Here is a 23,390-nt window from a genome sequence, read left to right as displayed (position 1 = left end):
TATTAATTTGAATGTGATATATATATATATATTTCCAGTCCTTTATCTTTCAAAACTTATGAAAGGAAAAGTGCAATTTGAAAAGCTTTTAGGATGCAGTATTGGAGCAAATGGGCTCTCTGATGCCTGGGCATTTGGTTTGTTTTATTTATGATGGAACAAGGGAATATTTTAAAACTAAGATAAATAGCTTCAATGTTGAGAACCCTATTTTGTTAATATTGCTGTGTTAAATGTGTAGGTACTGAACAGTCAATGAAATATGAGACATTTTACCCAGTGACATTTTAAATGCATCTCCTTGTAGGGGAAGCCTGTCGGAACACCAGATGCTGGCGCTTACTTCCGTGTGCTCGCGGAGCATGGAGTAGCTGCCTTGTTTACAGCGCCAACTGCCATTAGAGCAATCCGTCAACAGGACCCTGGGGCAGCCTTGGGGAAGCAGTACTCTCTGACAAGGTGAACTCGGGATGCACAGGGCAAATTACATTAAAAACTGCAATCAGAATGAATAACTGAACATCCTATATATTTTTTCTATCACTGCAGTACCACTATGGAAAGAGCCAAAGGTTCTGAATGTTAAGAATGACTGTTCTAAACATATCTTTGAAATAGTTGGAAATTTAACTATACTGTGAATATTTTTTAATACCATATCATGTTTATTTCTGTTCAAATTTTATGAAAATAGTTATCTTTTTTAAACCACTCAGCTTATATATTTTCCTTAAAATGCTAAGTGTAACTTAAAATGAGTATGTATATATATATATATATATATACACACACATATATGTGTATGTATATATATACACACATATATATATAACATCTGTCTTTTGAAAATAGACTAATAGTCTAAATAGAGGGAAATATTATTTGATTTCACTTATAGAGATAAAACGTGGAAACTATAGTCCAAATTACTTATGTTGAAAGAGTGAAGGAAATTATTTTTCTATTGTTTTGTAATAATGTGCTCTGAATAGTTTAGGTATTTTTGTGCTGGTTTATTGCCATTCATTTTAGTTTAATGATATGTATATTCAAAGATAATTATAGCAATTTGTGTCTTCAAGGCAGTTTCCAACATCGAATCTTATTGAACCTTTTTGAAATAGGTCACTGCTATCATGAACTAAAAGTATTTTGTAGTTTCTTCAAGTCAAAAGTGGGTTTGAATTAAGTCAGTTTGAATATTTTAAATTAAATGCCAGATGCTATGAATTTTATGCTGCTATGGCCTAAGAAGGGGTTAAAACAGGTATCATACAGCAATTGCAGATATAATCAAGAAGATTTCAATTTGGGCAGGGTCAGTGGTTTTGTTTATTTGTTTCTTTTTCCTCTGTTTTTTTTTTGTTTTATGAAAAAATGGATGCAGATTCACGAAAAATGTTCATAAAATGAGCATACAGTGTGTTCATAAAATGAGCATACAATGTGTTCATAAAATGAATCTGCTATTATATTTCTATTCATTCTCTCTTTGTTCCTTTATTCATTACATTTCAACTTAGTTTTCTCCATTTCAGTCAAAAGCATAGAAACATAGATTTTGGTAAAAACATCTGAGGTTATGTTTCGTCTCCACGTCTTAAGACAATTCCAGGGGTTTTGAAGAAACAGTGACTGTTGTTCTTGCAGTGTCTCTTTTCTGACAAATGCATTCTGATTACAGGGCATGTAGATGTGTGACCAGCAAGCTAAGGTGTCTTGTTTGCTGCATCATCTTTTCCCATTTATACATGGGTTTTAGATGATAACCTTTACTGTAAAGGCAAGAACCATTTCTAATTTGCCTGAAATATAAAGCATCAAACAATACCGAATGAATACCTTTTTTTTTTTTGAATACCTATTAAAACATCACTCTTTCAAACTAATAGGTATAGACATGGAGTATGAGATTTGGGGGTAAGAGAAATTGCAATAAGTTCCCCCAATCATGCCCCTTTGTCTTTAGGCATCTAAGTTTTTCATGATGATGTGAACCTGTTTTTAATAGATATTTAGGAATGCAGACTCTATAAACAGCCTCAATTATTCAAATGACTACTATTAATAAATGCAAACACTTGCTGATCACCTACTATGTGCTAGGCATAGCAGTTAAAGTTTGTTATCTCATTTGGTTATAACAATAAGTAGGAATTGTGATTATTCTCATTTTACAGATGGGTGAAGTTAGGGCCAGAGAGTTTAAGTAACTCTTTAGAAAGGAAGTAACTCAGGCGATCTGACTAGAGCCCACACTCCTAACTAAATTCCATGGACATACTCTTCCTATGAAAGGTAAATTAGGAAACTAACTTGACCCAGGGATTCTTGTCATTCATGGCATAAGTGTAGCTTTTCCTTTTCATATATTTGTAGTCTGTACAAATAATACCTTCACTGATCTACTTTGATAGATTCTCACTTGTGGACTAAAGAGAATGTTAGAAACAGAAGGGACCTCCAACATCCAACTATCTCACTAGGCAACCAAGGTCCAAGAAAAGTTGTTTGGGTTAGAGACAAGTTAGAAAACCCAAGTCTTCTCATACAGCTATACTTTTAAGTTTATATTTACATTCAAGACATTTCATACTAACTTACTGAATGGATGTTCTGTTGATATTGTAATTGCAGGCTCATGATTGATTTGCAGTTTGTTTATCTCTCCTTCTGTAGAACATTTTAAGTGATGAAGTTTTCTTTTTAAAATGTTACATAGCTCATTAAAGATTGTTTTAAAATAAATTTAAAGATGTTCCCCCCAATTTAAGAGGGTACTCTGAAATAGGTAACTAACCAGAACTGTAAGTTCATTTTATCAGACAACTAGAGTTTGGAAAAATAGATGAGAAATCATCTAGTGTAATGATTTCATTTCACAGTAGAGAAAACTTTGGTACAAAGATGTGAAATAACATTCCCAGGATTACAAAGCTACTCTGGGGCAAAGCTGGGACTAGGCAGTATGGTATGGTAATTTAGATTCTGACTCTGGAGTTAGACTCCCTGGGTTCAAACCTACCATTTACTGGCTGTGTGACCTTGAGAAAGTTATATAGCCTCTCTGTTCTTTTCTTTCTTTCTTTCTTTCTTTTTGTGGACTATAAGAGCAGTAATAGTACAAGAATATAATGAAAATAAAAGGTACATAATCCATGCAAAGCACTTGGAACTGCTCATAACATAGACTGCCTTAGCAGTTATTATCATCTTCTGCTTTCTAATTCACTGCTCTTTTTTGTCACATCATAGTGATTTATTTTCCCATGATCTTCTAGTTCAATTTTAGTAAAGTTAGAAAAAATTCTGTGCTGGGATTTCCACTCAAGATAACAGTACCTTGTACTTTGATGCAGCCTTTCTTTCCCCATTACACAGCAATGAGAGATAATATGAAAAACAAGAAGCAGAGCATCAGAGCTGAGCTGAAAAATAAACTTTTCTGTGGACTGGAAATTGATTAGGTTTGCAAAGCGGTAAGGGTGGCTGACGCCAGAGGCTTGCTAGGTGTACAAGCATGCATTGGCAGAGTAAAGGGACTCAGTATTACCCTGCTTGGGTCATGGAGTCAGAGCTTGCTCAGTGATTGAGGATGGGCTGGGGTGTTCCTCTCCACTCAGGAAAGGAGGCTGATAATAATGACTGTCAGTTGTTTTCTGGGACTATGACATATAGCAAGCTTCGGTCTAGGGATCTGATTGAGACAAAGCAACCAGAGACTGAACCAAACTACCCATCTGTCATCCTAGAATAGGATCTGTGATATCCTGAGTATCACTGTGGATTAATAATTCTGAATCATCATTATGGCATTGGACCTCTAGAGGATAGTTATATCACTCACAAACCTATTGAACAGAGAAGGTGAGCGTAGGAGAGAGAGAGAAGGAGAAAAAAACAAAGACAAAGAACTTCTATTTCGAAAGAGTGTGGGAAATAAAATTCCAAACACACAAAGAACTCTAATGCTAATAAAATCAACAGAACATAGATTCATTCCAATTGAGATTATTTTTGTAATATAGCCAAATCAAACGTGAAAATAAGTATGTTAAGGATAATCAGAGTCATAAACTAATAACTCTTATGTAAAATTATTAAACTTGGGTATGAAAAAATTAAAAAGTACAATGGATAGTGTAAACTAAATAAATGAAACAAATATATGGGCACAAGGAAAGACTGTTAAAAATTACAGGATATTATTGAGGAAACTACCCAGCATGTAAAACAGAGAGACAAAGTAATAAATCTGAAAGAACTGTTAAAGAGACTTGGAGGGAAGAATAGGAAACTACAAATGTATCTAGTAAGAATTTCAGAAGAAAATGGAAGAATCGTTAAAAAAAAATGAAAGTTGAAGAGCCAATAATTAAATATGTTACTGAATTGAAGAAAGATGTGGATCCTAGTTGGAAAGTGCCATCCAAGTACTAAGAAGGTTAAATATAAGTAAATTCTCATTGGACAGTTCATTTGAAAATCGCAAAACGTGAACTGAGGCTATAGATAAAATCCAAAAAACTACCAGAGGAATCAACAGAGCACCAAAGAGGAAAATCCAAACTGATGCCAATAGATGCTAGATGACAATAGTGAAAGATCTGCAAAGTTCTGAGGGAGAATTGTTAAACAAAAAACTTTTATTGAAGACTGAGGGCAAAATAGAAAAATGTGCATATGGACAAAGCTAAGAGAACTTAAAACCCAGAGACTTTCTTGACAGGAAAAATGCACACAGGGGAAATGGTGTGGGATATGAAAAAGCAGCAGCAAAAACTGATGAAATATGTTGTTGAATTTATATAGTTGTTACTGTACTAATTATAATTGGATATTGTGTTTAAACAGAAGCCAAAATAAATGCAATAAATAACTAACAAAACGGTGGAGAGTTTTTTCAAAAGGTAATTTGAATTTTCTAGTGGAGAGTAATAGAAGAAAACAGAATGAAGGAAAGATGGAAATAACCACAGGGACGTTGATGGAAAAAAATAATGATGTTCTGTTGTGTGAACTAGAGTTGATGAGGCATCACTGAAATAATCTATTTTTATTTAACTTCTGTTGGCACAAGTGAAGAGTAATATTCTCTTGTTTGGTAGTTTATGGACCTTGAAAGAAATATTCATTTTAGTTTTCTTCTGCCCTAACTTTATTACCTCAGAATTCTTCACCATAATCTATCTTTGGCTTTTTATCCATTACTATGCAGCTTCCTGTGTATTTTGGAATAAAATTAATTTAACAACATAACCATTTTTCTGTTTCCCTTTTTGCTTAATTTTCAACTTAATTTGAGTCTTGAATTATACTCAATTTTATATAGAATTGGGGAAAGAGATATAGGTCTCATTCACATTAATCTCTCTCCCCCTTTTTTCTACTCTGGGTATTGTATATTATCATTTTGTTTATCCTTTTAGTATTATTCATCTGGAAGTAGATTCATCTTTCCATGTGTTACCATTATCAGAGCATCTCCCATATATTGAATTAGTATATAGCAATCTAGGGAAACATTCTCCAATAAAACTGATGTCTACAATATAGTAGGTACCAGCCACATGTCACTACTGAACTCTTGACAAAAGGTTAATACTATGAAGAAATTGATATTTTTAATTTTTTTCAATTTTAACTAATTTAAATTTTAAATAGCCAGAGGTGGCTGGAAGCGACCATATTGTACAGTGCAGAGACAGGACATATATAATTAATATGGGTAAATTCACTCTCCGGAGAATCCAAATTACTGTGAAAAATGGCTAATTTTCACTTAAAACAATTTTTTTTTATTGTGGTAAAAGTCACATAATATAAAACATACTATTTAAACCATATTTAACTGTACAGTTCAGTGACACTAAGTACATTCACACTGTTGTGCAACTCTCACCATCATCCATCTCCCAAATATTTCACCTTCTAAACTGAAACTCTGTCCGCATTAAACACTAGCTCCCCATTCACTTTTATGAAATGAATTTGTAAACAAAAATATATTTTTAAATTTTTTAATATGGGGCATTTATCTGTTTGTAATATTAATAAAATAATGGCAAGGTCATTAATGAGAAATTTCACTGTTGAAAAATGTTTCAGTTCCTTTTTTGCAAGCCTAAAGGACTAAATGTTCTTTACAAAATAAGAATCTAACTCTTGCTCTTAGGCATGAGTTTATCTTTAAACTATCTTATAATTTATCTTTCAATTATAGATTTATACTAAGAGTTTTTAAGTAATCATTTGGTTATAAAAATATAAAATTACATATCATGGTTTTGTTTGTTGGGAGGAATTAGGTGTTAAGTAATATTGGATTAAATATTTATTAGAAGATTTTAAATTGTCAGTCATGTCTTATTCCTGAATTTTATCTTTGTTTATAATGTGTTTATACTCATTAATATTATACAATTTGAAGTCTGTAATTGAGAAAAATAATAACTTTGGGGCAGTTTTAGGAACTTTAATACAAAAGTAGAGTGATAGTTTCTAGTGTATTTAGGGAAAGGGGATCATCTATACTATTTGATGTTTTTCTAAATTACCAATGAGCCCCAGAATTTTCCTCTGCTTTTGGTAAATAGTAAAGTGATTTTAATGGAAATGGAGGGATTTTTTTCTGACTTGCAGAGAAGGCAGACACCACTTTTACTATTCTTTATTGAATATCACACCTTTCTATTTTGCTTATTAGCGCCATTATGAAGATTGCTATCATGATGATACTAATGTAATTAAAAGATAAGAAGAAAGGCAATAGAAATGTAATGCAAAACAATAATAATACTACATTTAAAGATATATAATGCTGAAATTTATCATGAGATAAGGAATCAGTGCTATGCATGGTTTTTCATTATTACAATCAATTATTTAAATTAATAGTTTACTTGGCTAGGGAAAAAAAGCCCAAAAATTAATTAAAACTTGTAAAAATGCTGGTAATATCAGGTATGAATTATCCCTGGATTAGCCAAATATTATTTTATATGGTGTGCTAACATTTTTTAAGTGACAACATTTTGCATTACATTTTCATTAATAAATATTTTTGAAATTCTAGGTATTAAGTTTCATATATAAACTAATCACATGACTGTATGGATCGTCCAGAGCTCTTTGAAGTAATCTGTGGCTTGGCAGGTGATGGAAATGTGACCTCTGATATCCACAAAACTCTTCCTTTTGGTTGTTCTTTGCCTGTACTGTTAGAATCAGCCAAACCTAGCATTTTACAAATTTTAATACAAATCATCCAAATGCACAATATTCTTTTTTTTCAGACAGCAAACTATTGGAAATTTACTTCTGCCCTTAAAGAAAAATTTGGGACTAATAAATTCTGTTATACATGTGCTATTACAAAGAAAGAAGGTGGAAAAGGTACAATATGCTCCAGAAAATGATTACACCTTCAATGAAATACAAAGAATAGCTCCTCTGTTGGTTAGTAAGAAAACCATGCTTGAAACCCCTTGTAGTCATAAATGGCAAAAATACAACAAAAATCCCAATATGCACATATAGGTGTGTGTGTTCTTTCTGTTCTTCAAATTTCCTGTGATATTATACAACAGCAATATGGTATTTTAAAGTTAATCTATTGATAAAGTGTGAAGCATGTATCAATGATCAGTCGTTAAAGGTATCTGTTTAGTACAGTTTGAGGCAGCACAAAAGCAAGCAATAGTGGACATTTTCAGTCTTTTTTGCTTCTACAATTTGTCATGGATAGCCGTGTTTTCCTCCTAATCATGTTTTCTTTAATGTTACTTTTATTTAGGGTCAGGTATTTGAGAGTTTGGGTTTTTGGTTTATTTATGTGTTGGTTTTTCTTCTTCCAGTGACATACAACGTATTCCTAAAAGGCTTTTCAAGGAAACGGGAACTGTCAGTGGTAACAAGTCCCGTTGCTCAGACCTCCTAGATTATCCCCCGTCTCCACCTCCGCTTTTTTTCCCCGGGGGTCCCCGGGGGCTGCCTGGGTTCAAGTCTCACCGTCTCTGTGATGGCAGCAGCCTCCCAAAGCCAGGTCCCCTGGGCTCCTGTCCTGACCTTCCTTCTGTCCTCCCCACTCCTGCAAGTGGCGTCTTCCTAAAGCAAAAATCTCACTGTGCCACTCTCCTGCTTAAAATCTTTAATTAGCTTTTTTTTTTTAACATCTTTATTGGAGTATAATTACTTTACAATGGTGTGTTAGTTTCTGCTTTATAACAAAGTGAATCAGTTATACATATACATATGTTCCCATATCTCTTCCCTCTTGCGTCTCCCTCCCTCCCACCCTCCCTATCCTACCCCCCTAGGTGGTCACAAACCACCCAGCTGATCTCCCTGTGCTATGCGACTGCTTCCCACTAGCTATCTATTTTACATTTGGTAGTGTATGTATGTCCATGCCACTTTGTCACAGCTTACCCTTCCCCCTCCCCATATCCTCAGTCCATTCTCTAGTAGGTCTGTGTCTTTATTCCCGTCTTACCCCTAGGTTCTTCATGACCTTTTTTTTTTCTTAGATTCCATATATATGTGTTAGCATACTCAGCCATAAAAAGAAATGAAATTGAGTTATTTGTAGTGAGGTGGATGGACCTAGAGTCTGTCATACAGAGTGAAGTAAGTCAGAAAGAGAAAAACAAATACCGTATGCTTTAATTGGCTTTAATTAGCTTCTCACCACCTTCATGGAGAAATCCAAATTCCTTAGAAAACTCTATAAGCTCCTTCATGACAAGGCCCAGGCCTGCGTCTCCAAATGGCATCACTTGTTCCTCATTTACCCTAGAAATGCATAATATTCTTAATCACAGAAGTTTAAAAAAAATCAGGAAGCTAATAGTTTGAATAAGATACAATTAAAATATGTTTATATTTTTCAGTCATAAGATTATCAACAATATGGCGTTTATATTTTTATTTTGTCTTGTTTTTACATAGCATCTAAAATCATAGATGTATCAACATCATTTTTTTTTTTTTTTTGCTGTACGTGGGCTTCTCACTGTTGTGGCCTCTCCCGTTGCGGAGCACAGGCTCCGGACGCACAGGCCCAGCGGCCATGGCTCACGGGCCCAGCCGCTCCACGGCATGTGGGATCTTCCCGGACCGGGGCACGAACCCGTGTCCCCTGCATCGGCAGGCGGACTCTCAACCACTGCGCCACCAGGGAAGCCCTATCAACATCATTTTAAACTTTAAAACTTTACACTAGTTTTTCTTATACTTTAACTTACTTTTAATAGCTTAATGTGTTACTATTTATTTCATCCTGCTGTAACATTTCTGTCTGATGAGGTCATAATTGATAATCCAAATTTTAATTTCAAGCAAGTTATAAATGAATACATATTTGATTACCTGAATTTTAGCTTGAATTGCAAATATATATGTAGTTTGCTTAAAGTTAAAGTACCTAAAAATCCCAGGTATTTTGATTGATATCGAAGTCATAAAGATGAACGATCCTAAGGAGCTCACAGTGCACTGTGAGAAATAGGCAAGAAGCAGACAACTATAGAAGGAGATATATGTTTGTAGCAGAGGCAGGAAATGCATGTTGTTGGAGCACAGAGTGAGAATATTTGAATCTTCATCAGATCATCATGAAATGATGTAAGTTAAGGGAAGGGTAAAAAATCTTCTGTGGCTATACTACATTGTTCAGGATGGGTAGGCAGGTTTTTATTTGATTAGTTTTTATTTATTTTTTTATTTTTTTGGTTTTTATTTTGATGATAATGAATTAACTCTTATACACACATTCTTTGTTTTTTTTGTTTTGTTTTGAACATCTTTATTGGAGTATAATTGCTTTACATTGTTGTGTTAGTTGCTGCTGTATAACGAAGTGAATCAGCTATACGTATACATGTATCTCCATATCCCCTCCCTTTTGTGTCTCCCTCCCTCGCCGCTCTAGGTGGACACAAAGCACGGAGCTGATCTCCCTGTGCTATGCGGCTGCTTCCCACTAGCTATCTGTTTTACATTTGATAGTGTATATATGTCCATGCCAGTCTCTCACTTCATCTCAGTTTACCCTTCCCCCTCCCCGTGTCAGCAGGTCCATTCTCTACACCTGCGTCTTTATTCCTGTCCTGCCCCTAGGTTCTTCAGACCCTATTTTTTTTTAGATTCCATATGTATGTGTTAGCATATGGTATTTTTTTTTCTCTTTCTGATTTCACTCTGTATAACAGACTCTTTGACAGACAGGCCATGGGGTCATTGAGAATAGAAGAAAAAAATAGTCATTCTCTCAATGAAGCACCAATAGTGTCAACTCAATTCTGTTTTTCCTATTTCATCCTTTCTACACTGTGGCATGATGTTCCCTGCAAAGGATTCTTCGTCTCTTGGTAATCATATATTCCTTTTGATAGGAGGCTTTTTAACCTAGAAGGCCACAATGGCATTTCTTTTTAAATCACTAATCTTTCTTAAATATGTCCTTGGAATAGGGGAAATATGTGTTGAAATCGTAATAATCTTTACCAAAGTAACTCATGAGAAGGAGCAAGTGCATCATATTTATGAGCATGTTTGTTGCCTTAGCTGTTACTCCAGAGTGTATTTTTGTGTATAGACTTAAGTAGAATACAGCAATCAAATTTGGAGCTAAAATTAGCAGAGATAATGTCAAGGAGGAAAAAGGTTTTTCATTTTTGATTATTAGGTGACTATGACATATATTACAAAGATCAACTCAGTTGCTCTTCTCAGAACTGAGTAGCTGTAGCTGTGAATTCTACTTTTGAAGCATCTTTCTCCAGTGCTGTGCTATGCATTTAGTTATACCGCGTCCAAACAAATAATGCCTCTAACCATTCTGCAACCATTCTACAGTGTTTTCCTCTGACAGAATTAATGTGATTAGATTCTACAATGTTTAAAAGAAGGTAGATGAAATTGTTTCAGTTTATTTTCAAGGAATAATTTGAATTTACTCTCTCTCTAATATTCAGGTTCAAAACATTATTTGTGGCTGGAGAACGATGTGACGTGGAGACCCTGGAATGGTCCAAAAAGGTCTTCAGAGTACCTGTCCTAGACCATTGGTGGCAAACTGGTGAGCATTTTCCAAACACATACCTAAATATTGCAGACATGCTCAGAGGCACTGCAAGGATAGGAGGAAATTCTGAATTGTGACCATCAGGCACAAACTCAGAAATCAGGTGGTTCTGGTTTCGATAGAAATAAGCAATTCTTTGATTATCTTTTTGTTAAAAAGTCTCCTTAAATGGCATTGATGCTACCATTCTCTTGGTCCCTGGGTATAAAGCCCTGAAGACCACTTTTGCTTCTCATCCTCTTTGCTTCATATATCCAGTGAGTCACTAAATCTCAGATTTCCCTTTGGATTCATCCCATCTTCAGTACTCCCATTGCCTCTAGCTGCAGCAGCCATACTGTCATCTACCCTGATTTAAATGATCCTCATCTCTGTGCTCCCTGCTTTCCTATAACCCTGCACACTGCTGCAGGAGTACTTCTTTAAAGCACTGTTTCTTTTATAGGATTTCCTGTGGTTCTCTGGCTCTTTTCTTATGATCAATCAAATCAAATCTCTTCTGCCTAGCACTCAACAGACAAATGTATTTTTCACCAAAACGCTTATCATTATATCCGTAATTTATTTATTTACTTATTTATTCTGTTTTCCTCCCACTAATTGATCCTTGGGAAACAGCTTGTCGTATTAAGTGGATAGAATAAAACTTTGGTGCAGATAAAAAAAGACTTTCTGCTGCTTCTTTTGAGGAATGATTGTGTACATACGTGAAAGTAAGTAGTTTACCTGGAATCTGTTTTCCTTGTCACCGAATGTAGTGATTTTGTTGGCTTTTCCATTTGGCCCACTGAAAGGAGCTGTGAGTTATCAGAGCCTTTACAGACTTCCTATGTGTATATTTCAATTCAGTCCTACTCAGTTCAACTACTTAGATCAACAATTGTATATTCGTATTTTCAGAATTTCCATCTTCTGAGCATTTGGGGCAGGGCATCAAATTTGGATTAAAAAATTAATAAAATTTCTAGCAAAAATTAGGTCTGATTTTAAAAATTCTAGCAAAAATTAGGTCTCATGTTAAGATCTAGAAGATCAAGTGAGAGACTAAAACTGAAGTTCAGTGTTTAATATTTTAGAACTCTTTGATTCTGATAAATTATACTTTTATATTTTCTTGGATATTGCTCTTTTGGAAAATGTGTTTTCTATATTCATTATAATATGAAACATAAAATGAATGATCAGAGCAGAATACATGTTCTTTAAATAAGATGCAGATCAGAAAGAAAGTTTCTGTTGTCTGTAATTTGATTTGCTAAGGGAGAAATTTCTTATCTAAATTCAGATTTGTAACTATTCGGGAAATAAAAAAAGGTAAGATTCAATTTGGAGAAAGAGCAGTGCTATGCGTAAAATACATAAAAAGCAAGCGAAGAATTATTGCCTCTGCAAGGAAGAGTGTTTATAGACTTGATGAATCCCCTATTCATCCAGAAAGTTCTAACAGTTATTTTTCTGGGCGTAAAGAGGAAAATATTTTATCACCTTTAAGTTGGTTTTCCAAGGTGGTTTTCCTTTCCTGGTCAACATACAACTTGTTTCCAATACACAGTGACCTCACACAAGTGCTTGCAGAAGAGTTCTGTTCCCCACCCCTGGCTCCCTTAAAGGTGACTATGCTAAAGCTTGTTGAAGGCAACCAACACATTAATAAATAAAATTATGATTCCTTTACTTTTGCTTATTGATATTGTTGCACATAATAGCCTGTGCAGATGTATGTAGTTAGTGCATCCAGCCTTACAAAAAAGCTCACTGAATCCTGAGAAACAAGCATAAGAGGTCTCTGGTGGGTACTGAGTTCCACATGAATTTGCAATTTTTCTTTGACGTATTGTTCAGAAGGAATTAGTAGATACATTATGTCAGTGTGCTTTGAATGGCTGCTCATTACTGTGGAAAACAGTGTATTTCTACTAATAATGACGGATTCTTTCCATCCCCCACATTTAATTTTACAGCATTTGATATTGTGTCCAACTAAAGTACACAAATACATACATAGGGATGGGTATGTAGGTAGGTAGGTACCTAGCTAGCTAGGTTAGTGGTTTTGTCCTTTATAAAAGAAATTTATCCTACGTGGTGCAGGTGTCTGCTACTAACAGAAAATTTAGTTAGAATCTTTATTTATTTGCATAGAAGAAATCAGTTCAGTATTTTCAAAGTTGTATGTTGTGGTAAATAATTGCAAAGAGATACTGAAGTTTAATACTTGCAGCTGTTCACCTTTCTTAAGGTGATATCAGATTAATGGGGGGAAAGGCAAGCACTTTATGGGTTATTATTAACTCTTAGAAAAAAGAAAGAAAAATTTGATATTTCTAGCACGTTTATGAATTTCCTAATATTTTACGTATCAAATAGATGGTCATGCACTTCCCCAAGAGGTAGATCAGCAAAAACCTGATCACATTTGAAGGAAGATTAAGCTTTGCCCAAAGGAATGTTTTTCTTTATTTAAAATCTCAAGTCTTCTACAAGGTTGCTGTTCCTTGTTATTGACTTAGAAATTGATATTATTTTATACAATCACACACTTTTATGAGCCTTCCATGCAATGCATAATTTATGAATTTGCTCTCTGATTACATTAATATATGTGTACAAATGAGTTGTTAAGAAACTGTGATGTGTAATTTGGAATTAGTCAGGGGTATGTTAAGTAACTAAAATGTATGAGTGAAAATTGGTTAGTTCCTGTGACTTGGGCTATAAGAAGGCACTCTGCAGTCATTCCATTTATATTACAATGTTGTTTTTGTTACCCAAGTGAAATTTGTATTAGCAACAGCAGATTTCTAGTGACTAACATCCTCTTTTGATCTGTTAATATCAACACTCTTTGATGTCTGATTTAAATAATACCTAAGATTCTAAATTGAGAACTAATCTGTGGAAAATCCGAGAACAGATCAACTCCTTGTAGGGGCATTTTAATAAAGAATTGTCTCTGTTCAACACCACTGAAGCATTAACCCCTTGTTTTGGATTGTAATAATGTAAACATTTAATGCTCTCATGAAGGAAATTGGTCTTGCTAAGTTTATATAGGAGAGTTGTATATATTTGATTCATAATTTTGGGTAATAGACAAATTGTCATTTACTCAGATGCTTTATCTTCATAGTAATTTATCCATAAGATGATTGGAAGCATCTGGATTATTGACTGAATTTTTCATTTTTTTAAATAGGGGTTAAGAAATAGAGATGCTACAATCATAATTTGAAAAGGGGAAATTAAGAGAATTGATAATTGTTCCCTTAAGATATGATGATTTGTGTCCAAAGAAATAAACAGCCAGAACTTCATTACCCTCAGTTGTACAATCACCAGATAAAACACTGCACTGCTATAGATCATTTTTAGTACTAAGATGAGCTTTTCCAGAAATCAAACAGCACAAAGAAAGAACTGTCAGTGCAGTGCATTGTGTCCTTTGCAAGAATTTTTTTTTCTTATTTAAGATGCCTATGAAGGAACTGTTTTCCTTTTGAGTGAATCACCTAGTACAAAACAAAAAAAAAATTAAACAGCTAAGTACTAAAACCTAAGTACTAAAAAATTAAACAGCTAAGTACTAAAACCTAAGTACTAAGTACTAAAACCTAAAAACTAAGTACTAAAACCCATAGTAGACATTATCCCTTTTTGAAGTTTCCTCCTTCCTTTTTCCCTTCCTTCTTTCCTTCCTGGCTTCCGGCCTTCCCTTCTCTTCCCTTTCTTTTTCCTTCCTTCTTTCTCTCTTTCCTTCCTGTTTGCTATAAGATATGGCACTAGTTTAGAAATGACTGCAGCAAAAAAGCTTGGCATCCCACTTTGTAATGTTATTTAATTTTACGTAGAAAACCTTTATTCTTTTACTTGCTGTCAGTCACTTAAATAAAGATAACCACTGCAAAGTTAGAACACTCAAGTTCCACAGTAGCTTTTATAAGGGACAACTTGGTGAAGGGTTTAGATCAAAAGAATCAATGATTCTTTCCACCTGCTAGCAGAACAAATCTGTGTGGTTTCCATCAGAAGATACAAACCTTATGTTAAAGTGTTTTAAGTGATGCCCCCCTCCCCGTAGTGATGAAGTAATTGAAATGAGGTAATGACCACCAACTTGAGTAGCACTGGGTGATTTTGTTGTTTGTTTTGTTTCCATCACTTTAATGGAGGAGTAAAATTCTTCGTAGAGTTTTTATAACCCCTAGGAGGGATTTCAATGAGAAAATGGTAATCTCCTAATGGATTGAGACATTGGTGGCCATTGATCTTACTTTATCTGCCTTGAGCCACCTTTGCTGAGTTCTTATATCTTGAAGTAATCACAACATTTCTCTCCCTGTTTGATTGAACTGCTGCAGTTTTAGTTGCAATTGCTAGTTCTGAAGTAACTATATTCTATATATAGCCTAAATGCTCCTCCTTTGAGGAAGAATCTGATAATTCTGGATTTTACTAAAATGGACCCACAGGCTCCAGCAAACTTCAGTCATGCTGATTCTTAAATCAAAATCATTGATCCTAAAGGCACACACATCCTAATACCATATTATTAAAATGTGTCAAGGCTACTTGACCTGATAATCCTTATTTTTGCGCTGTTTGGTAGGATATACTTCCTGAGGATAGATAACTGGGACAAGAGTTTTAACCCACAAAAATTGGTTAAGCTGACCAAATTCAGTCCTTATCCTTAGGTGTATCTGGAGAAGATCCATTAGCCCAGGATTTTTTAAAGGCAGCAATATCTTTTATTTACAAGAATCAAAACCACAAAATGGAATAATTCATTATAGTTTAATAACAGTTATCCTAACCAGAGATCTCTATGAGAAGTGATACAGGCTCAAATATAGTACCGTCTCATTCCTCCTGGGTAGACTAAATGTGATTTAAGACTTGATAGGTAGAGTGTCAAAGTTTAAGCCACATTTTTTTCTGGATCGTCCTCTTCCTTGGTTACCCTTGCATTTTCACACTTTCCACTTTCAGGCATCTGAACTGATATACTTACTGAAAGGAATTTCCATCTGTCAGTGTGTAGTTCTGAGTTTAGTCTGTGACAGGGTATTCTCTTCATCCCTGGAATTCCACATGGGGAGTTTTATGACTCTTGTTATTTCTGCCTTTCTTTAAACCTTGTTACACCCATGTGCTAGTGTGTGACTTTCTTCCATCTTAAACATACCTAGCTTGTGCCCCATGCAAAATTCTGTATGTTTTCCTGCAAAATGGCTTCCTAGGGCTAAGGGATAAGAAGCTCTGTATGGCTGACAATACAGTGAGGAAAGTATCTTCTTGGTGACTATCTTGATGACTCTATCTTTAATTATTCAAAAATCTGTTCTCTGTGGTCTGGGTGCCAATAGCCACTAGCATACATTCCTTTGGTTGCAGATCTTGAAGTAAAATATTTCTATGTACAACCAAATGCTGCCTTTCTAGGTTTTACTTTTCAACTGTCATTCCCTGCTTTCTGGGTTTTACTTAATATTTTCTGAGCCCATCAAATTCGGGCTGTGGTGGTAGGGTTTGGTTAAAGTATAGGCCTGCATTTTCAAAGACGGTGGATTGAAGTAGACTTTTGAAATACACACTGTGGAACTCAGGGTTAGACTGGATAGGCAGTGCCATTGCCCCATGAACTGGCTTGTCCAGAATATGCCCTATGATGCTTTCAAATAGCAGAATGTAAAGAGTCTTTAGAAATATGAATGAATCACTATTGTCTGATGAATTTTGTTTTTCCCAGCAGAGTGGTCAAAAATAAATTCATCTCTCTTTTTCATTCACGGGAAAGAAATTGTAGATAGTTTGGCATGAGAAGTTGTGATTGGGAAAAGCAGTCATATAGACACAGTGTCATGTCAGCAGTGTTCAGCTAGTAAGACTGTGAAAGTATTCATCTGGTGAGGGAGGAAAAATGTCTTGATGTCATCTTTGTTGCCTGGCAACAGCATTTTTTTTTCTCGTTTAGAGCAAGTCTTCTTTAGTTTAAAGTAGGTAATTGTTACTGACAATTTGAGAAGCAGGAGCTTAGAGGTAAGCTGTGTGAGTTTGGTTTGTGGAAGGAATAATCTTTTGTCAAATGTTAGGCTTGGTGAGGCTTTCTCTTTCTGAAATGAATAACTGTGTACAAATTATTAATCCATCTGAAAACGAATATCCCAAGTCACATAGCAGCCACTGAATCAGACATTTTCATCTTTACAGCATTGTAATGTGGGAAGAACACCAAGTTGGTGTTGTTTTCAGATATGATTACTATACATGAAGTAGTTCAGATATGTATAATTGCTTTTTAGAATCCCTATTTATGCTCATTATTATATTAGTGATAATTTTTGACAAGAGACTAAACACTAAGAAATTGATTAATAATATGAAGTTGGTTTGGTCTTTGAAATATCATTTAATTGTCCTACCCTTGCCAAGAATCTCATTTAATACACTCTAGAAAGGTGGAAATATGTCATGTTTTTGTAGATCTTTACGAGACGAAGAGTTCCTAAACCCTCCCTTAACAAACCTTATTGTCTGGAAATTTGATTTTCCCTTGTTGCATGTAATTCTCTGCACTGTGGGCCCTTTGGCCCCATGAAGTAGTAGTTGCCAATTCCTCTTTTGCTGTCCGTTCTAATTAGAAAACAACAGGTGACTATTCTCCTTGGAAAAGCAATGTGGGTAGTAAAAAGTGATACTGAATCCCAATAAGACTGTTTAAATCCTGGTTTAGCCACTTACTCTGTAGCCGCTGGCAAGTCTCTAATCTAGTGCACGTGTGTTTGCTCACAGGCTTGCAGAAAGCTTGAAATGAAGTGAAATGTATATGAACAATGCAGCAAGTTCCTGGCCTATAGTAACATTCAATAAACATTTTTCTTTTCCTTTCCTTTCCTTTCTGTGAATAATCTTTCATGAATATAAAGGCCATTTTTAGCATCCTGGTCTGTAGATAGTCCAGACTCAAGAAAACTTAGAACATAAGAGCTCAATTTATAAATGAAAATATTAATCATAGAGAATTTAATTTCCCAGTGTCAACTAGCTAGTTAACATTAGAACCAGAACTCTCATTGTTCTGTGTTGATCAGAGCCCTTTCTTCTTATGTTTTATCTTATGCTTTCATTAATACAGCATTTTTTATCTAATGCAACTACAGGTTATTTATGAGTTTCTCTTAAGGTTAGACGCAGTGTGCTGGTGAGAGAGTAGGATAAGACCAGTGTCTCTCAGGTTGAATTAATGGTTTGCTTCCAGTACCAAAAGGTAGGCTGCGTTGAATCAAGTATTTTAAAATGTAATTGTACCATCTCGTGAACACAAAAGATTAAATTGATTTTCTTTCACTGTTGTACATCTCATTGTTTCTACTTTCTTTCTGCTATCACCATGCAAGTTATTTATAGCTTACAGTATAGATTTAGAGGTGTAGAGAATGGTTTCTTTACAAATTGCTTCTGTGCCCATCATGATGCTGTAATTAACATGACTCAAGGGCCCTGTGCCACTGAATTGATTTATTTCCAGGACTTCAGCTCTCTGCATGGGCCACCAACTTCTAAAATCCATACTGCTTAAATGTAGTGTTTCTAGAACCGCAGTGGGAGCACAATGGCAGATTTCCAGATGCAGCAGGAGCTCCTATTTATAGAGCTGAACCTGCCATAATGTTCTTCCTCTTAGCCCTCACTCACATCTACTCTTCTTTCTGTGTTGTCTTTCATCTATAAGCCAAAACCCTGGGGGTTGTCCTGGATTTCTCCCTCTTGCCCTGTCCCTATATCCAAACCATCAGCAAGGCCTTTTGATTCTGAGTGTAACTCCAACTTGGTCTCATCTTCCACTGCCACTCACCTGCATCAGACCACCAACATCTAACTGATTTCTTGCTCTGGGTTGGGATTCTCAGTTTAGTGCCACAGTTTGCAACTGAAGAGCTTTTTCTAAAGTGCAAATCTGAACAAATCTCCTCTGCTACAACTCCCTGAGTCCACCAGTGTTCCCGGAATAATATCCAAATTTCTTAAAATTTCGCGATCTGCCTTTGCACCCCCCTCTCATTTTGTTCCTTATTATTTCTTTTCTTTCACCCCTCGCCCACCCCCCACCCCAGCAGCCCTGCAAGCTTTGCTCTGGTAAATAACTTGCAGTCAGTCCTTGGTGGTCTAATGTCTCAACTTTGCACATAACTTCTATTTCCATTAGGCATGTCTTTCCATCTTTAACACTCTCTTCTCCCCAAAAGAAATGCATTACGTAGGTTGGATATGTTCAATAAATATTTGTTGAAGGACTGACCTTTGAATATCATTCTTGGAATAAGAAAAAGATTGTAACAGACTTGCAACAGTAACATACAGTTTTTTTCTCTTTCCTGAGTCCTCTATTTCTCTTGTTCTCTTGTTCATTTTGGGATTGCATTGTGTGATTTGCTACTTATTTTTTAAGAACACTGATCTTAATAATGGGAGTCAGAGCCTAAAATTATGTAAGTATGTGTTTACTAGTCAGAAAACATTTCCTGAGCACAAAATGTCAGGGATTAGGCTTTGGTCCTGCTGATACAAATGGTTCTCAAAGCACACAAGAAGAACCTGATTTCAACTGCAGGCTAGGAGAGTGTTTTCATATACTTACATGCACAATTCTTTTTTGAAAGATTTTGTAATATTCTTAATGTCAAGTGTTCCAAGTATCTATTGCTGTGTAAAAAATATTTACCCTAAAACCTAGTGGCTAAAAATAACCACCATATCTCATGATTTTATGGATCAAAGATATGAGTAGAGATCAGCTAGGGATTTTTTGCTCCAAGTACTGTTGATTGAGACAACACAGAGAGAATCGTGTGGTGAATGAGCTGCTCTGGAGGCTCCAAAGTGGCTTCACTCTCATGCCTGGGACTGCTGGAAGGTTGGACTCAGCTAGGACTGTTGTCCAGAACGCCTGCAAGTGGCATTTTTAGCTTGGCGGACTCAGAGTAGTGGACCACCTTACATGGCCCCTCACGGGTTCCTGAGACAGTGTTCTGAATCTCTTAAGGCCTGTGCCTATAAACTGACAAAACATCACTTTCACTCTTTTCTGTTACTCAAAGCCATCACAAGACAGTAGAAGAAGTATTAAACAAGTTGCACCCACCTGTAATCCACGACTGTGGAGAGATTTCAAGGTTGTGGGTGTAGCCTTTGGACTCTTCAATGTAATTTCTCCTTTGCTCACCATTCAGAAATGGTGTTAAGAAATTCTGTTAATATTTTAATGTGTATCTTGCCAAGATGTATATTTTTGCCCAATGTATATTATTTATTAAAAAATTAAATCACATTGTGCATTGTGCATTTTACAACATTTATCTAAACAATATTTTGTGAGAATTATTTCCTATCACTAGACATTTTCCTATGGTGTTTGGTTTTGCATTACTCCTTAATATGGAATAATTCCTATATTTTTGGACAATCTTTTAAACTCTAGTATAAACAATACTGTGGTAAACATCCTTGATGCTTAATATTTGTGAGCTCTTACAAATATTTCCTTGTGTATATCCCTTAAAGTGGAACAACTGAGTTAGAGGCTATGCTCAACCTTTAAGAGTTTTTAGAAAAATTGCTATTTTTAAGGCTTTTTATAAGAATTGCCAACTCGCCTTTCAGAAATGCTGTATTGATTTGTAGAAACAGTAACACTTATATAACAAAAGTGATTGTCTTTGGCTTGTGCGGGCAATCTGTCTCCCATCTACCACCTAACTGAGCTCTAGTCTTTCTGTCAATCTAGTGAATTGATTCTTGCTGTTCAGAAAGCCACAGGAATCTCTGTCGTTAACCAGCCATCCTAAAACAGCTCCCATCTGTCCATCATTTTCTCCCACGTCTCTCTCAAAGCCCCAAATTAAATAAACCTGATCATAAAACCTACATGATGCTCAAATATTTAAGTAGATTCTATTTGCATTGTTGCGATTGGTTAACTTCTTTGTTTAAAGGTCCACACTAGCTCACAACATCACTCAGACTAAAAACTTAAGGTTTTAAGAGGACTTTGAAGTAGTTTTACGTAAGCTGTCTCCTCACTACGTCTCTGACTTTATTTCCTGTTAATACTTTCCTCATTTGTTCTGCTTCAGTCCCAGTGGCTGCCTCACTGTTCCTCAAATACGCTAGGAATAAACCTACCTTGGTACCTTTGCACTTGCGGTTCCTTTCTCCTGGATTCTTTGTCCCTAGATATGTATAAGTCACACGTCCTCACTTCTTTCAAGTCTTTCCTCAAATGTCACTTCTCAGGGAGTTTTTATCTGGCTACCCAGTTTAAAATTGCAATCCCTTCCCATCGCTTCTCATATCCTAGTCTCATATCCTATCTGTGCTTTCTTTATGTTCTTAGTGGTTATCACTCTTTGACATGCTGTATGTTAGACTTTTGAATGTTATTATTGCTTGTTTCCCCAGTTAAAATGTGAGCTCCACGAAGGCAGGGATTTTGGTCACTTTTGTTTATTGCTCTATCCCCAGTTCTAATGACAGCACCTAGCACATAATAGCTGCTCAATAAATGTTTGCTAATAAGTGGTACGTACCACCATTACTTCCATTTGCAAGTATGAGAGACTGGACTCACTCTGTGTCACAAAGGTTTTTCTTCCTCTGCTGGGATGCAGTCTGGGTGAACTCTATTTTCTTCTCTCCTCTGTATTCTACACGGGAACCTCATGAGTGGCACACTTATCTATGCCATTCTTCTGCTCTGAAAGAACTATGCGAACCAGGACAAATGGTTTCAATTTTCTATGTTAGGCCTTAGTACTTTTCATCTGTTAAAATAATATTTTCTTTTCTCCCTATCAGTTTATAGTTGGATTAAATGCAATAATATAAACAAAAAGCACTTAGCACATGGTACATGGCATAACTCATGTTTGAAAAAATTATGTTTATTAGTTCTCTCTTCTTTTCTTCCTTTAGAATTTTTAAGGAAAATTCATTTAGGTAACAGCTCACTAATGCAATAAGGTGGAGTGCGGCAGTAAAAACACTAAAATAATAATGAAATATCTGTATTAGCTTCTCATGCAGTGTGAATATAAAACATACCAAGGTAACTTATTCTTCACAGCCTTCAATTTCCTGCCATCTTCTTCCTGGTTGTCTCTTATCTAAGGAAATTATGCTGGTGAATTGCTGAGCATTGTCTTTCTAAGGTTGGACCTCTTTGGAAAGATTTCTCCAAATGAGGTGTCCAATTCTTTTCTTCAAAGAGAATGTTCTGGTTTGTTCAATGTAGCCCTTTCCCAGTCAACATGTGACATCTGGATTTCCTGTCTGCTTAGATAACTGCTAGCCAGTTAATTATAGCCTGGGCAGTGTGAAGCAGATGTTTTTAGAACGTCTTTGAAATGGGGCTTTGGGAGTCCTTTGGAGCTTGATTAAGGACTGCAGCGTGCCTGGGGCTTTCCCTAACTGGAAGCCTGTTCTGCACGTGGACCTGCTGGGAAGCCAGGGTGTTTTACAGTCTGTGTGCATGAATGTGTGAGCATGCATCTGTGTGCCTGTGGTGCAGATTGATCAGTTCTTGGGTCTTGGGACGTTCAGGGGTATAAAGAGAGAAAACCAAAGTCTCTGTAACAACCATTATGGTCTTTCTCAACCCACTTTTGTCCTAACTGTGGCTGCTTATTATACTTAGATTCCTAGGAACTGTCATTTTGTCTGACTGTATCCTTTGCATGTCACTACCAACAGTTCATTTTTAATGCTCTAAATGAATATCAAAATAAAGTCAATAAGTGCTCACTTTGGCAGCACATATACTAAAATTGGAACGATATAGAGAAGATGAGCATGGCCCCTGCCCAAAATAAAGACAACAAGATGCTCAGATTATTAATGTTCAAAGTATAAACTTACATTATCTTCTTGAAGTAACTGAATGGATAATACTTTTCATTGCCCTTAAAATTCAGTCAAAATAATCATATAGAAAAATATGCTTTTCACAGTTCCTTTACAATCATAAACTACAACAAAACAGCTGAAGGTTAAAGGTTATGAGTATGTAATCACTATGAAAAGATGCTTAAGAATCTCAGGAAGGATGTATAGTGTCAACTTAGGCAGTAGATATTGACAGCGCTTCAGTTTCTAGTGTCTTTATTTAAGAGTAGGTTTTATTCTCCCTTCCTTTTCCCACACTCCCTTCCTCCCAGTTTTCAGAAGAACAGAGTGCCCATGTCTTTTATAAGAATCCACACTGAGATGAGATGAAGCAGGGTGCAGTTACAGTTTCATTGTTGCAAGG

The 23,390-nt window shown here is 35.6% G+C and overlaps 1 protein-coding gene and 1 non-coding gene across 6 annotated transcripts in view; both read left to right on the top strand.

The window, feature by feature from the left end:
- ACSS3 (acyl-CoA synthetase short chain family member 3) overlaps positions 1 to 23,390 on the top strand; it is a 147,767-nt gene that overhangs the window by 91,891 nt on the left and 32,486 nt on the right. For all 5 annotated transcript variants that reach the window (XR_009543339.1, XR_009543340.1, XM_060165113.1 and 2 more), the window contains exons 8-9: positions 308 to 459; positions 10,977 to 11,080. Coding sequence is in view for 3 of the 5 variants with exons in the window: in XM_060165113.1 (XP_060021096.1) it covers positions 308 to 459; positions 10,977 to 11,080 (256 nt within the window). In the remaining 2 variants the exon portion in view is untranslated. The remainder of the gene's footprint in view (positions 1 to 307; positions 460 to 10,976; positions 11,081 to 23,390) is intronic.
- LOC132530082 (U6 spliceosomal RNA) lies at positions 22,879 to 22,980 on the top strand. Its single transcript, XR_009543646.1, has one exon. It is a non-coding gene; the product is annotated as a U6 spliceosomal RNA (small nuclear RNA).

The sequence above is a fragment of the Lagenorhynchus albirostris genome, chromosome 11 (assembly GCF_949774975.1).
Source record: "Lagenorhynchus albirostris chromosome 11, mLagAlb1.1, whole genome shotgun sequence".
NCBI classification, from domain to species: domain Eukaryota; kingdom Metazoa; phylum Chordata; class Mammalia; order Artiodactyla; family Delphinidae; genus Lagenorhynchus; species Lagenorhynchus albirostris.
Note: the sequence above shows the minus strand (reverse complement) of the source record. Positions and strands in the feature narration are given on the sequence as shown.